The 14,877-nt window shown below is 39.9% G+C and overlaps 1 protein-coding gene across 4 annotated transcripts in view; it reads right to left on the bottom strand.

The window, feature by feature from the left end:
• gab1 (GRB2 associated binding protein 1) overlaps positions 1–14,877 on the bottom strand; it is a 78,428-nt gene that overhangs the window by 51,940 nt on the left and 11,611 nt on the right. Inside the window, exon 1 of one of the 4 annotated variants that reach the window (XM_022738194.1) lies at positions 9,380–9,394. The exons of the other annotated variants lie outside the window; for them this stretch is intronic. Within the exon in view, the coding sequence (XP_022593915.1) occupies positions 9,380–9,382 (3 nt within the window). The 5' untranslated portion in view covers positions 9,383–9,394. Of the gene's footprint in view, positions 1–9,379; positions 9,395–14,877 lie in introns of those variants that run through there. 4 annotated transcript variants of the gene reach the window in all.

The following is a 14,877-nucleotide window of genomic DNA, read 5'->3' as shown; positions in this document are numbered from 1 at the left end:
TCTGCATATTAAACACAATGCAGAATGAAGTGCTTATCTGGGCAAAGAATCAGCCTCTCTTGAATGCATAACTATAACTGAAGTGGCCCATTACAGGAGCACTCTCTGTGGGCTCGTGTTGTGTATCAGTGCTCGAACATGTATTTTTGACTTGGATACGTGTATTAAAAATCACTATAGGTTCTGAGTAAATAACAACAGATTAGCAAGTAGAAAGTATCATCTGTGCATTTCAAAGTGGAATACGCAGCACGAGGCACTGAAAATCGGTATACAATGGACACAGCTGTGATCTGTTGAACATGAGCAGAAGAGATCATTTTCTGTGCTAGCTCTGATTTAGAAGTGATTAATTTAAATGAGCACAGTGGCAATGCTTTACACTGTTTCAAAATTACAGAAAAGAAGTAATACCTTGAAGAATGTAACTCACTGGTTTGGGCAATGATAATTGTATTATTCACCTCTGCATACAGATAATCAGTGTTTTGATATTGTTAGCTGAGCTCTCTCCACCACACCACTCTCTTCACCAAATAGGTGTTAGCATTAGCTTAGCTCACAGACTCTGGATGCGTAGTTAGCACTTAGCAGCATGCGAGTGGATGGGCCATCTGTCCCATCTGAGTGGGCTGTGGGTAAATGACCTGCACCCCAGCTGCACTGACTCATCCTGACTAGGACAGCTTCTCTGTTTGTTCCTCAGAAAAACACAAGGGATAGAGTGAGGGAGAGACGGGGCGCAGGATGAGCACAGGGTGAAGACGAGGGAGAGAAGGTCAAGATTTTTGGTGATAACAGAACAAATTAGTATGTGCTATCGTTTAATCTGCCAGAAATCACCACCAGACAACATTTTACGGCCACGCAGAAAACAGACCTCCCTCTTTTATGGTCAGTGGATATGACATAAAGAAAAACTTTTCTTCTATTAGTTTTCCACTCATACAGTGTATCTCTCCCAAGCAGGAAATTAAACATACAATAGATTCCAGATTGTCAATATTGGTCTGTGTTCTATTCAGGACAGTCTCATTAGAAGGAATAAGCAGGCCTAGAGTTATGTATAATCTTACTCAGCACTGATGTGGAAAAGCATACATGAAATTCATTACTTACTGCTATATTAGAGAACATTTTCATTATTTGACTTGCTGTAATAGCTTCAGTCAACAATATTAAATTGAAATCTGGTGTTAACATTTAAGGATGTCATGTACCTGAACCTAGTACTTTTTCTAGGCTCAATATCCAGGAAGGATCTGGAAATGTCTCATGATTAAGGATGAGGCAATGAAAGGTTAAACTAAAGCAACACCAAATCAGTGATGGTCTTTGTGCTGTCAAACGCAGGCAGTCATGTGTCCTGTATGGACATATAGAGGTTTTGGGGGAACAAAAATGAAGGAGTAAATTTCAGAGTACATGACATTTTCAGTCATTTGGACAAATACTTAATATACTAAATAACAAGCAACTGCTGACGCAGAGATGCAGCAAAACTACCAAATATTTCCATGACACTGCAATCTGACACAAATGCAGTAAACAAATATGCAATCTTGTAGACCACAGTGCTTCCCTAAGCCTCACTATCGGGACCTTAAGACGGTGCTGAACAAAGGCTTTTCTAAGAAAGGAGTGTCGAGAGCGTCAGAGGTTTTGGCGCTCTTGGCCTTGGTGACGAGGTCTGCAGAAGGAGAAGGAGAGGAGGGACAAAAGCTCCTCTATGCTTAGTGCCGCAACTTGTATAAATCAGTCTTTGTTAGCAAGACATGACTGGGATTCTTGCTAAACAGCTATTTTTACATCCTTGAGCACCAGAGAGGGCAGTTAACGTCCAAGTAAAAGTGCATGGCCTTTGGCTAAGTGAGGCGGTTCAGCGAACGTCATCGGCCCTCCGCCTGCTGGAAGGACAGGGGACTTCCATGAAACGTGCATTCCTGAGGTCCAGCATCCTGGACAGTGGTTAATAGTCAATCTCTGTGCCCAAGGTAAATTTGATTGGTCGATTTGTTCTGTTGAGATCACAGTCATGCATGATGGAGTCTTGTTAGATAATCCAATTCATGCTCGACCTGATGTGAACTACAGCTGACACTGTTGGTGAGAAGCACTATATATTATTCTCAACGGACAGAGTAAACAACTGTCTGGCTAACAGCACCTTAACAAACTACACAGGGTTTCACCTTGAAATAATATTCAGGGTGTTTCTGTATTTACCTGAGATTGGACTTTAATATAGGCACACATATAGGTCATAAGTTCTCCATTACATCAATAACCCCGTCAGATGATTTAGAATACAGCATTTTTAACTACAATATAGCAAGAGATTCTATTAAAAAATCTGTAATCCTCATTTCAACCTGAATATACTTACTTATCTCCATTCAGTCCATTTAAGACAGGATGTACAGTATTTGGCTTGATGCATTACAATAATCCTGTTGGTTCCCATTTATAGTTAAAGTTAACAAATTCTGGCAGCAGTGGGAGATACAATGTTCCGCTTTTTCCAAGGTAAAGAAAATATCTAAGTGGACCCATAATGGAACGGGAATTGATATTAAAGGCTCCAAACAAGCTACGAGCTTTGATGAAGTAACAACCTCTCTCCAACCTCTGATCCTACAGCGTTAGTGCTATAAGATAACTCCTAAATGTGCGAAATAAGATCGAGCTGATGCCATCGCCAGCGACCAACAGTTATCACAATACTGAGCTCAGCATCCTGATTTACCACCGGAAAAACAGCTTTTTTAGTCACACTATTTACCACTCAGTGAAAGCATTAGGCACAAACAAATAAGATGATTTTCAAATCAACCTGGTTTGCACTTGCCTCTGTAAATCAGGGGGTGAGTCTTTATTTGTATCACAAAACTGATTCTCTGCTATGCCTGCCTTAAACAAATAATTCCTTATTAAAACATTCTTATTACTGAGGTTCAGGGAAAAACAGTAAGCCTACCTTACAAGCTGTTTATCCAGAGCTGTTTTTTTTTCTGTCTTGTAGAGTTTCTGTTATTGATAGTGAGTAATCAAGTGTGTTGTTGTTGTTGTTGTTCCTACACTTATTTGCGCCTTTGCGCACGTTATCATGTGGAGCAGTGTGTGAGGGTCTGCAGTTTGTGACCTCTCCCTCCTCTGACTTCCTGTTCTATGTAATCAGGTTGTCCCAGACCTTCTTAACTGCCACTGCTAAATCAGAGGGGGTGGGACAAGGACAGACTTGTGGGTGTGTGTTAGGTTTAAAAAAATTGTAGTGGGAGTGCACCCCAACATAGTATTTCATTTACCAACAGTTGTTCCATTTTTGTTACAATTTGGATCTTTTTTTATAATTACGGCCATCACTGGTATCATTCATTGTTCAATTAACATCTTATTTTCCAGTTTTACTGCAAATATACACAGGCACTATGAACCTACCTGACACAGCTTTCAGATTAAAATGCAGGGAGAAACATGAGAGATCACATGTGTTTTCTAACAATTTCAGTGTGACCAAATTACACAGAAAGAAACACTTACTTAAAAGTAAAAATGGAAGTGAACATCATGTGACTACCTGGACTGTGAAACTGCCTATCACTTTATTTCCAATGATTTAGAATGATCTCTCACTGTGTTATGTTGTAACAAACATCCCCTTCCAACAGGAAAAACATCACATTAAGCAGGTAAAAATGGCATTTCATGGGGGCTTTACAACCTGTCTCATCTCAACGCCCATGTTGCAAATTCCTAACAGACGTTGCCCTAGTTGTGTATTCCTTTCCCCAGATTACAGCAACATTCCTAATCAAATGTCTGTGTGAAGCTCATAATTATAGACAAATCACTTTCCTTGCATTTCTCTTTCTGGTGTTGCATCTGAAGGCTCCATCCTCTTCCCTGGATGTGAGCCTTCCTCTGCTTCCTGTGGAGACTTTATGATTCTGTTTCCCATCTGCACTCTCAATAAAAAGAGGTCAGAGATGCCACAGCATGGACAGCTTCCTCTACATGCCTGCTTCACAAAACCTCACAAAAGCCCACAACTTCTCCTACTGCTGCAAAGGTACCTTGTCAGTGGCTGGAGGTCTTTCAAGTCAAAAGATAAGAAGAACTTACAAAGTGCATAAAAATGCAAAGCTCCTACCCAGATTTCAACCAAATATTGAGGCATTGCTTTGCCGTTCAGTCCTATAATTTCTATTCTACTTTAGGATTTGGTTAGATGTAACTATTTTTTGGACTCCAACTGCATGTTGGAGGCAATGATGTGTTTTTCATCATGTTGTGCTGTAATAACAAAGTGCCCACTCATCAGCACAAAGACAAGCGAAGTTGCCGGGCAGCCCTAAGGAAGCTAAGTCGTGCATGAGAGCTTTGCAGACTTTCACTTTTCTACATACAGAGATACTTTTAACTACTTTTTGACCCTCACCAAAGTGAGTTGTTGAGTCTTAACAGCTCTTAGCAACAGAGCTGCAGATGGGAAATTTTTATATAAAACCAACCAGGCAACTCAGTGACAATTTGAGTATCTTGTTCACTAAATTCTCTTGATAACTCTTTACCATACCTAGGCCAACAGTGAAGTGTAAAAATGAAAAGCCATTATGAATCATTATGAAAGTCATTGTCAAAGTATGTCATACTGTATCAAGGAGAGCAACTGACAAAGACGCACTGTCCAAATAAACCATTTAGTAAAAGTCCCTTTTCCTAGCACCCATACCAGGACTGTGGCCAAAGACAGCAGAAGACATTAACAAAGAGAAATAGAGTGAGAACAGGGCTAAAGATAGGACCACCCAGGCAAACAGACTGAAGTAAGAGCAACATTAGCTTATGTGTGCCTGTGTGTGTCCTATTGAACCCTTACACGTCCATCTTGGAAACACCCACAACAAAAATTTTAACTCCCAACTGTCTCTGAACTTATCAATTATCATTCATGTCCACAGCATAGCGCTGCTCCCATGTGAGAGTCAACCTCTTCATTTCACTCCTCTCCAAGAGAAAACAAGAGCAAATCTTTGTTAAACTGAAACATCACATCCTTGCTTTGTGTGCATGCGCCCCATCTTCCCACACAGGTCAGAGACACAACAGTGAAAATCTCAAGTCTCGATTCTTCCAGAAGAACCAAAGCTCAAATCCAGAATTCCTTGGCAACTACACATCCATTTTTTATTACACTGCAAATGACTAACCTTGCATTAACACACCAAGGCCTTACATACTGTAAGTGCTCTTAATTTGCCATATTCTAATTTATGTTTTGTATACATTATCACAAGCTATCACATGAAGAATAAATCAAGAGTAGCTAGTCTACAGTGTACAGTTGAGAAATTTAAATCCTGAAAAATGCAAACTAGAATGTATTATGACACATGTATTTGGCTCTTGGGGACAATATATACAAAATGAATATAGTGATAATTTTCAGCATTATTTATAACACTATTTTAGTGTTTTACAAGATCATAATCCTGTGTTTTTCTGTTTTAAAATGCTGAAACAGATTATGAACACATTCAACTTGTAATCATTCATTTATACATTTGTGAACCACAATATCTCAATCTGAGAATTTCCTCAAGATACAATTATATGAAGTGATTATGGAAATATTGAATTATCACACAAACCACACAGCAAGTTAATGAGGCTCTGTAAAGTAACTGGTGCAGCAATATGAGCCAGCACCAGCCTCTGTACAGGCTAAAAGGCCAAATAAGTGGGCTACATACCAAAAACAGAGCAGTGGTTTTATGCAGCTGGGCATATGCTATGTAGGTAACATTTGTGCATTCCTACTTTGCCAGAAATAAACTGGTGAGCTGACATCTGCTGTGTAATGTTAAGACAGTGTGCATTTGTGTGTGTGTGTCTGTGTGTGTGATTAAAATAGCTGTTTATGCTCTTATGTGGACACCATCTGATATTAATAAATGCTTTAAAGACAGAAAGAGAAAGAAACACATCTAAACACCAAATTTCAGCAGCTGTGTCTACATAAAGAGCTCCTCCTGAGAGTGCACCATACATCAGTTAGACAGCCATCCTATATGTATGCTCATCAAGTGTATTGATCCATAAGAAGCACCTACTGTATGATCAAAACAAGCAAGTTCTCTCCATTCATCATCTACACAATCCCTCACTCCCTCTCTTAATTTACCATCCCACAGTCGCTCTGCTTTCATGTGCAGCTGTGAAATTCTCACCCAGCCAGGCGCCATCTGACCCAAGCCCTAACAATCTACGGTAACTGTCCAAAGAACACAGACCCTGGTAGTCATACTGCTATCTTTGCAAACAGTGCGCACAAAAACCAACATTCTCATGAAAGACCATCTGAAGGGCAAACAGGTGTTCTTAGTTTATGGGCTTTCACAGGTGACCTAATAACAAGACAATGTCACAGTTCTTCAGACTATTTTACATCAAAAACTAAATATTCTGACTGAAAACAGAACCCACAACCACCCTATCATTAGGTCAAATATACAGAAGCAGGTTCTGGAATAATTTAATAATGTTTCAACTATTATCAAACTTCAGCTTTGTCCACAAAACTTTGACAAAAAAATATCAGCAGCGGAAATTGTGGTGCTTACCGAAGTTTTCAACAGGAGGTATTACATTTTCTCAGGCTTTGTTGGAGAGGTATTCTCAACCAAGTGTGTGGTTCCCGGTACTTATTCCATACAGCCCAGGACCATGGTCCTGCTGTTACTCCATTGGCTTGGATACACGCAACTGTGCAATTGCTGTGGTTGCTGCACTGAATCTTTGTCATGGGGCGGGGAAAGGAACTCTCCGTCAAGTAATCATCCATATCATTCATTAGAGTATCCACAGAGGGAGGGAAAGACCGAGAGAGAGAGAGAGAGAGAGAGAGAGAGAGAGTGAGAGGGAGAAGGTGGGGAAGATGTAACAGAAGAGAGCATAAGGAAGTGAAGAGCTGATCAGTAGTTCTGTACTGTGCCTGAATGCGGTGGTCTTGTTTATTTTCATAAAACAAGGATAGTGCAATCAATTTTCTATCATTCACATTTAACGTATTCCACCTCCAAAAAAATAAATGAATAACAAAAATAGCTATCCCCGGCCTCCCTTCACAACTTTCCAACAGGTTGGCTCCAGACTTAAACCATGCTCACAGGGTAAAGCATTAACTCAGAGGGCGCAGGTTTAAACATTAACACAGCTTCACATCATGTATGACTGAGGGAGCACAGAAGTGTCAGTAGTTACATATAATATAGGAAACTGTTGAGCACTCACAGTATTAGCCTTTTCATCAAAACTAAACCAACTACCTCTGACTGTGTTTTCCAGGAAACATGGGGCTTTGTGAAACAGAGAAAAGGAGAGAAAAAACACACACAAGGCAAAATAACATCCCTTAGTGGAAGTTTCCACTTTGTTAGCGCTTTTTATCTTCCTGGTCATCTGTTCCCAACACACACTCTGGGCAAAAAGATTTCCTGTTTTGCCTCCTTTTGTCACTGTGGTTGTGTTTGGGGTCTGTCAGGTGCTAACTTTAGAACCTCTTCTATATCAACATTTACCTTATGCTGAAACAGCTAATGTCTTATAACTTGTCCAGAAAACTGAGGACTGCATTAAGACACCCCATAACAATGCACCTAGACACTGACAGTCTGTCTTTCCTTCAGGAGTTTAGGACTCACTAAAGGGAAGCCTAAACATGCTGGGCTAAAATACTGTTACCACCTGATTGGAGGAAGTGGAGAAGGAATCAGATAGATAGACAGATAGATAGAAAGGTTCTTTATTTATCTTCTAGGGGAAATTCATGACATCTGCACTATAAAGACTCAATGACCAAATTGTATGATTTGCTCACATTATACAGCACGTTTTTTGTTAAATGTTTCACCTGAGTTGCAGGAAGTAGTTACAAATCCCTATTTAATGTTCATTTTTTATCCTCCGGTCCTTTGGTCTGAAATAAGCAACCTACTGCATATATACAGTATACATACAGTATAGCAGCATTATGCAAGTTCCACTAAAACAATTATCAAACATGTCCTTGTTTGCATCTTATTAACCTGTCTGCGTGTACAGTTATTAGGCAAAATGTATTCTTCAGGATTCATCTGTATTGTTGAACAAATATAATGCAATACAATGCTCTTTCCTCACTGTAAATCTTACATTTGAGAAGGGATCAGTAGGACTTAAGTCAGGTGAGGAGGCCTTTGCTGCCTAGGCAAGCAGTGTGTAGTACTTGGATGCATCTTATGGAGCATTGTCCTGCTTTAAGATCATGTGGCCTTCTTGAATGCTGCAGACTTCACCTTGTATCACTGCTTGAAAACTGTTGGCTAATCACAACAAGATGTTTGATTGTCCGGTGGTCATGCCTCAATATTTTAGCTGTGTTAGGAGTGTTGCATCCATCTGAAAGGCACTTTTTGGGGCAATTTCTGATTTTTCAGTGTCAGTTAAATCTCTTTTTGGCCTATTTTACCTGAGGTAATGAAGCAGCCTCATAATTATGCACGCCTTCAATAAAAGGTGTTAATCACTTTAGACCACACCCTATACCTCGTTACATTCGCATTCAAGTTTATGTGGTTTGGAGTTGGAAAATGTCCATAGAAGTAAAAAGGTCAGAATACACACTTGCCTAATAATTGTTCACAGAGTATAAAGGAATGAATGAGTGCATGAAAATCTGTTTACTGGAACAACTGACCACCCAAGATATACAGTCATGACTGTTTTGTCCCTGCCTTACCTTTGAGAAATGGTAACATTTTTTCATGTATAATCTAGCCCAAATCTGAAAGGAACCTGCTTGTCATAATTTGTGGGAAAACAGCAGGCATTAGTATCAATGTTGGCTTTTATTATATTTATACTTGTAAAAATGATAATAAGTTTAACAGAGCGCAACTAATTATGTAGCACTCACATGACAGTAAAGACCTGCAGACAAGCTAACTAAAGGGCTTTGGATGTGTATCTCCACACTGTTGTTAGGTGCAGGAACTTTACTATAACCAATAAAATATATGGGCACAACAACCCAGCATCAAGTCTGCCGCTTACCATCAAAACAAAGTAACAACTGATTGCAGAACAAAGGCTTGGAGAGAAGACAAAGTAATTATGCTTAGAGAATGAACTTTGTTCACCTTCACTTTAATGTGGCCTCAAGATTTCTTGTTGAAATACAATATTGCTCACAAAGACAAAATTTCCCCCCAACACAAAAGCTGTCACTGCTCTCACTGGAAGTGGCAGCACTCATGATGGCCATTTCCTGGCATGGGCAATGCTCTTTTATTTTTATAGGATTTAATACAGTAAAACCAGTAAAACTATCATATCTTACCATATCCTATATGCACAGATCCTGTGCATGTTGTTTTGATGGATATGGTCTCCACATACTCCTTTATAAGCATGCAGTAAAAGATGTTATTTTATGTCCACTGTTATTTCTATATGATTCACTAAAAGCTTAATTGTACTTTAAGAATGAATCACGATGCAACTATTGATGCTCTTGACCCAAAACAACACCACCATTAAGGTTACATTAAGGCACGGTTCAGGTTATGCAAGAGTCGTGCAGCTTCCATCCACTTTCTGTATCATATTATTTGCACCTAACATCTCCACACTAATGTTCGAAGAATAATCGCTTGATATTTGACGCAATCTCTGACCTTCTGCCAAGTTACACAGCTAATCATTTTTGTAAAAACACTGATAACAACAGTAGTCAAATTGTCAAAAGAAAACAAAATGCTGAAAACAACAAGGCCAATGGTTATTAAAACACCGCTTGTGTCTCTTTACCTGGTTCTGAAGAGTCCAAGCTTTGCACAGATAAGAGCGTTAAGAGAAAAGCGAGGTAAGCAAGCTGCTGACCAGCCACTGTTGTCGAGTGAGTATGGCCACTTTCCGGCCTACCCTGCTGACTTCCCTCCCCTCCTCTTACTCCGTAAAGTCTGCAACACCCTGCTCCAATAACCCCTGACCCACAGGAAGTAGACACAATGGACTGAAAATAACATACCACCTCCCCTGGCAACAACTGCCCACCCCAACCCCCATTGCACACCACTTCTACACTACATTACACCTACACTACACCGGCTTAAGATAGGTGGGTAGAACCAAAAATATCAGCCACTGCTCAACATGCTGTGCCCACATGCCAAAAAGTGCACCATCCCACTTTGAATTCCCGGCGTGGCTTTCGATTCAGTCCTGCACATGCACAAGTCAGTACAAAGAGGTCAGTCTGCAATAACGCAGACTCGACATTGAGGTATTTTTACATTTACTGTTCTGATAAGAGCTTGCAGTGGCACAGCCTTGTAGCTCTCGCTGAAGCAGAGGGTTTCACACTACAGCAGGTTGTGGGTTGAGCGGCAGACTCATGACGGTCCCACTGCTTCCTGCAGGGGGACCACTGCATAGTGAAATGGATGACTTCTCCATAGTTGGGCAACAAAAAACATCTGTGGGTGAGTGTGTGTTTGTGTGTGAGTGTTTGGCTCATTTGTTAAATGAAGCCATGTTCATAAATATTCTTTAACCGCAGTATACACCAAATGAAGCTTTTAGTTTCTATATTCAAGGCTTTTTGATTGATTACAATTCAATAAGATTTTTAAAAAAAAAGCTGGATAATAGGTACCGTGTTAATACTTTCAGTCCACTCTGTGTGTGTGCGTCTAACCTAATACTTATCCATGCAGTGAGCAGCAGCAGTCTAATCCAATCAGTCCAATGAAAATTATTCCAAATCACATTTAGCGGCCAGTGAGAGGTTGCCTTAGACATGATCTAATTAGCCCCTCTCTTGCTAGAGTCTGTCCACTAGGAAATGGCTTGAGATGCCGCATATACAGATAAGGAAATGGACTCTGATATGCACTTCTGTGTCGCCACTGGTGCTGCTTTCAAAAAAAGAAAAGAAAAGTGGTGCCTGGTTACTCAGCAGAACAGGAGATGAGAAAAGATTCAAATACAAGTTAGGTTACCAGATAATCCACTCAGTGAAAATGTGAAATTATCTAATAGTAAAGTCAAAGGATTGGGAATTAGTGAATGCTGTCCTGTGTTCAAATACCATTTATCTGAAATGCTTCCTTTCAAAGATAAGAGGCACAACATGCTGATTCTTAGTACTTGCATTAACCATGTTTGGTGTCCTGTTTTACTAGCTGAGCCGTGGAGCTTGCCTAGGCTTGTTACTCAGCCAACTTAAAGACACACCTCCTCTTTCAGCCAGTCCCCTGAAACTGGTACACACCTCCATTCTCTATTGTCACATTCAGATGATACTGCTTCACTTTCTGTTGAAAGAGAATGTGCGTGGTGCGAACACATACCTCAGAGGTTGTGTGCTGCATGTGTGTTCATGTGACTCCCCATACAGTGATTCACATTTAGTGCAGAATGTGTGGAATCCCTCCGACAAATTCATTTTAAGCGGCCAATACATGCAGCAAAGATAACAATGCAATACATTTTTCCAACTCGACTATTATGCAAATACCAAAACAATGTCAGCGTTTTTTTTTTAAAACTTTCCTCTCTCTTTAGATGTGGGTTGGCTTCTGTGGGTGTGTGCTTGCTTGCATGCCTGTAGATTTGTTCTAACAGCTTGCACTCATTTGTACTCATCTCACCTGCACTCACCATCTCTCAGCTTCTACAGCTTCTCTCGAAATTTTATGGCCATCTAATGCATGCACTGTTGCCTACAGAGAGGTCAAATGGCTGGTTATGACCCCCTGTTAACAGCATATTTATCCATTGGCTGCTTTTTCAGATCCATCACATTAAAATAAACTGTCCTGCTCCCATCCTTCTGATTTTACAACAGAAAACTCCAAGCCAAACAAAAAAGAGCCTTCCTTTATAATGATGAAACCAACATATAGAGTATTTCCTGGTGATGATGATGATGCCAAAATATATATCAAAAACGCTAACATTAAGACAAATGAAGCAAATATAGTAAATAATAGTAAATAGCAACACAAAGTAATGGACTACAGTGTCATTTGCACATGAATGACAGTCCATCCAATAAACACTTGGCTCTACTGCCGTGTCTTCTGCTGAAGCAACAGTGTTATCAAAATATCCTACGCAGATCAAAACATTAGCAACTCACCATCATTAATGGAACTAAAAAAAAACAAAATAGTACACATCACTCAAACTTAACTGGTTCATGTGGGAAATACACTCAGAAACGACCACTGGTGGTGGAAAGCACATGTCACTGATCCCAACCACAGAAGACAGAAAGAGTTTTGTGTCTCTAGCACTACAGTGTTCAACTTAATTCAAGAATTCAATGATGCAAAGAAAGACTGTATAATCTAAAAAAAATTAAAAAAAAAAAAGGGGGGGGGTGTCAAAGTGAGCAGTTACACCACATGATAAACTTCCATCAGCAGAATGAAAGTATTAAGGGTTTATTTCACCCCATTCACACAAAATGGTATTTGTTTCCAAATGATCCAGTTTATTCTTAGCAAGGTCTGTACATGGGCTTCTGACTGGGCTTTTAATCTGATTATTAAGGTTCAAATATGAGATCTTCATGACAGGAATTTAAATGAAGCAGGTGTGTGTGAAAGAAGATAACCAAAGCACAAATCACAGCCAACCAACATTTGCTCTATTAAGTATCTTTCTCACTTTCTTGTAATTCATAGTTATTGCTCCTCCAGCATGGTTATAATGCACTCATGTTGGCTTGTGGTGGCAAGAGCAAAATCCAGGTCACCAATCAATACCTTTTACCCTGCTGAGTAGGAAACAACATTAAGCTTGGGACATGGAGAAATGGAGGTTGCGCCTCCATTATGTATGTTGTGTTTAAACCCTATGGTCCAGTTTTTTTGTATAATTTGTAATATATAAATGAAAGTAAAAGAGAGCATTTCTGTTTCAATTTCTAATAGTTTTCCTCCCTGCGACACAGAGAGAGCAACGACAACAACGACGAAATAACTTCTAATGACTCCATTGATTTCTTGGTCAAATGACATCAGCTGCTTATGGAAGAAACGAGTATTTGACTGCCTTTATGTTTAACTGCTCATCTAAAAGCAACATACTGACAGAAAGCCACTGTTACTCCCTGACTAATTCAGTAACACCACAATTACTTTGGCTCCTTTATATAACCAATGGGAATCTTTGCTGAAAATGATTCCCAGACTCAATGTACTTAATTACCCTTGTTCATACAGTGCCCTATTCAATCTGCATACTCTGAGGATGGTTTGTGAGTGCAGATGGCAGCCCTCTCTCAGCCATGAGACCCAAAGCTGTACTAGAGATAAAGACTGGCTCATCTGACTTCAGGATATGTTACTCCCCAAAACACAAGTTTATCACATTCCCACAGTATCTCCTTGTTGTTCGGTCTGACAGTTTTAACTTTAACTTTAAAACTTTTTCTCAGATAAGCAGGTGGTGAAAATGTTGCACACTTTGCTCTGCCACGACCTTGACATTTTTATCCGTTGCATTCTTTCTTTTGATTACCTATCCTCCCCTGTTTTCATCCCATCTGCCTTTGCTTCTCCTGCCCCCGCCAATCTGAGTTCTTGCACAGAGTCACATGCACTTGTCAAAGCTGCATCGTTAGAATTCAACACATTCCTTTGGCATGGCAGACTTGGTTCACATGATCACGCTGTTCCTTGACCGCTGACAAGAGAGGCTTAAACAATTCAGCTTCTATTGGCCTGTACACAGTCAAACACTGCAGACCAGCCAAATGTGTACACAACAGTTCAGTCAAAAAATAGTCACAGTGGAACATAGACTGTGGCATATATACTACATTCAAGACACATGCCAAATCACATTTTAAGAGAAGTTTTAAGAACTGGCCAAGAACCACAAGTTCTGACTCTGAGACTGAAAAGATTAATACAGAAGCAGATTTTTCTATTTCAGCTAAGGAACTGCAAGTGTAACGTGTACTAATTAGTAAGTTATCATATGCAATACAGACGTTAAAGAAAGACTCTATTCATGAGGCAAAACTTCTCCTTAAATCTAACCTAAATTGCAAATGGGTCTGTTACACAAAACACTTGTAACTTAAGCTGCTGATCATAAAAAGCTTGTGTTGGAAATTCCCTTTGCAACGTCCCAAAGTGTTAGGTGGAACTGCAACAGGACATTACATCACAGAGGAATACTTTTCTGACATTATGAATTTAGCTACTGATATTTTCCCTTGCATTTATCAACATGACCGGTTGCCTGTATTCCTATACAAAAAAACAAATGGAATTTCTGTAATATTACTAAATTGTTATTTATTGTGAAGAAACAAAATGACCAACCTTAAGCTCTGCTTGAATTTCAAACTCTAGTTGGTTATCCAAAGCCCATGGGTTTAGGGCTGAAACCAAGAGGGTCAGGATATTCCACCAGTAACTAAGACACACCAGCAGTAAGCATAAAAAGAGGTGTGCCAGGCAAAGTTAAGAGAAATGCCAAGAAAGTAGGTGGACAATGGGAGTAGGTTCTCCAGACTCTCAGCTTCCAGTCAGGCTGGAAACGAATACTCTCTGAGAGCAGGGGTCTCTGCTGCATCTCTGTGTCTCTCTCAGTGTGTGTGTGTGTGTGTCTGATTGTGTGTGCATGTGTGCAAGTTTAACCACGTCCTCTGGCTTGAGGCCAGGCCAAAGATATCGGGCAGCACCATAGTAACTCTAATGCAATCATGGAGGGTGGCCACAACAGGACCGCTGGTGAATAGCAAAGAGCCATCCATCTTTCTCTGTCCACTTGAGTTTGTTCTGAAGACTCTGCCTCTAAAACACACAAAATAAA

The sequence above is a fragment of the Seriola dumerili genome, unplaced genomic scaffold (assembly GCF_002260705.1).
Source record: "Seriola dumerili isolate Sdu_G_001 unplaced genomic scaffold, Sdu_1.0 BDQW01000035.1, whole genome shotgun sequence".
Taxonomy (NCBI): Eukaryota; Metazoa; Chordata; class Actinopteri; order Carangiformes; family Carangidae; genus Seriola; species Seriola dumerili.
Note: the sequence above shows the minus strand (reverse complement) of the source record. Positions and strands in the feature narration are given on the sequence as shown.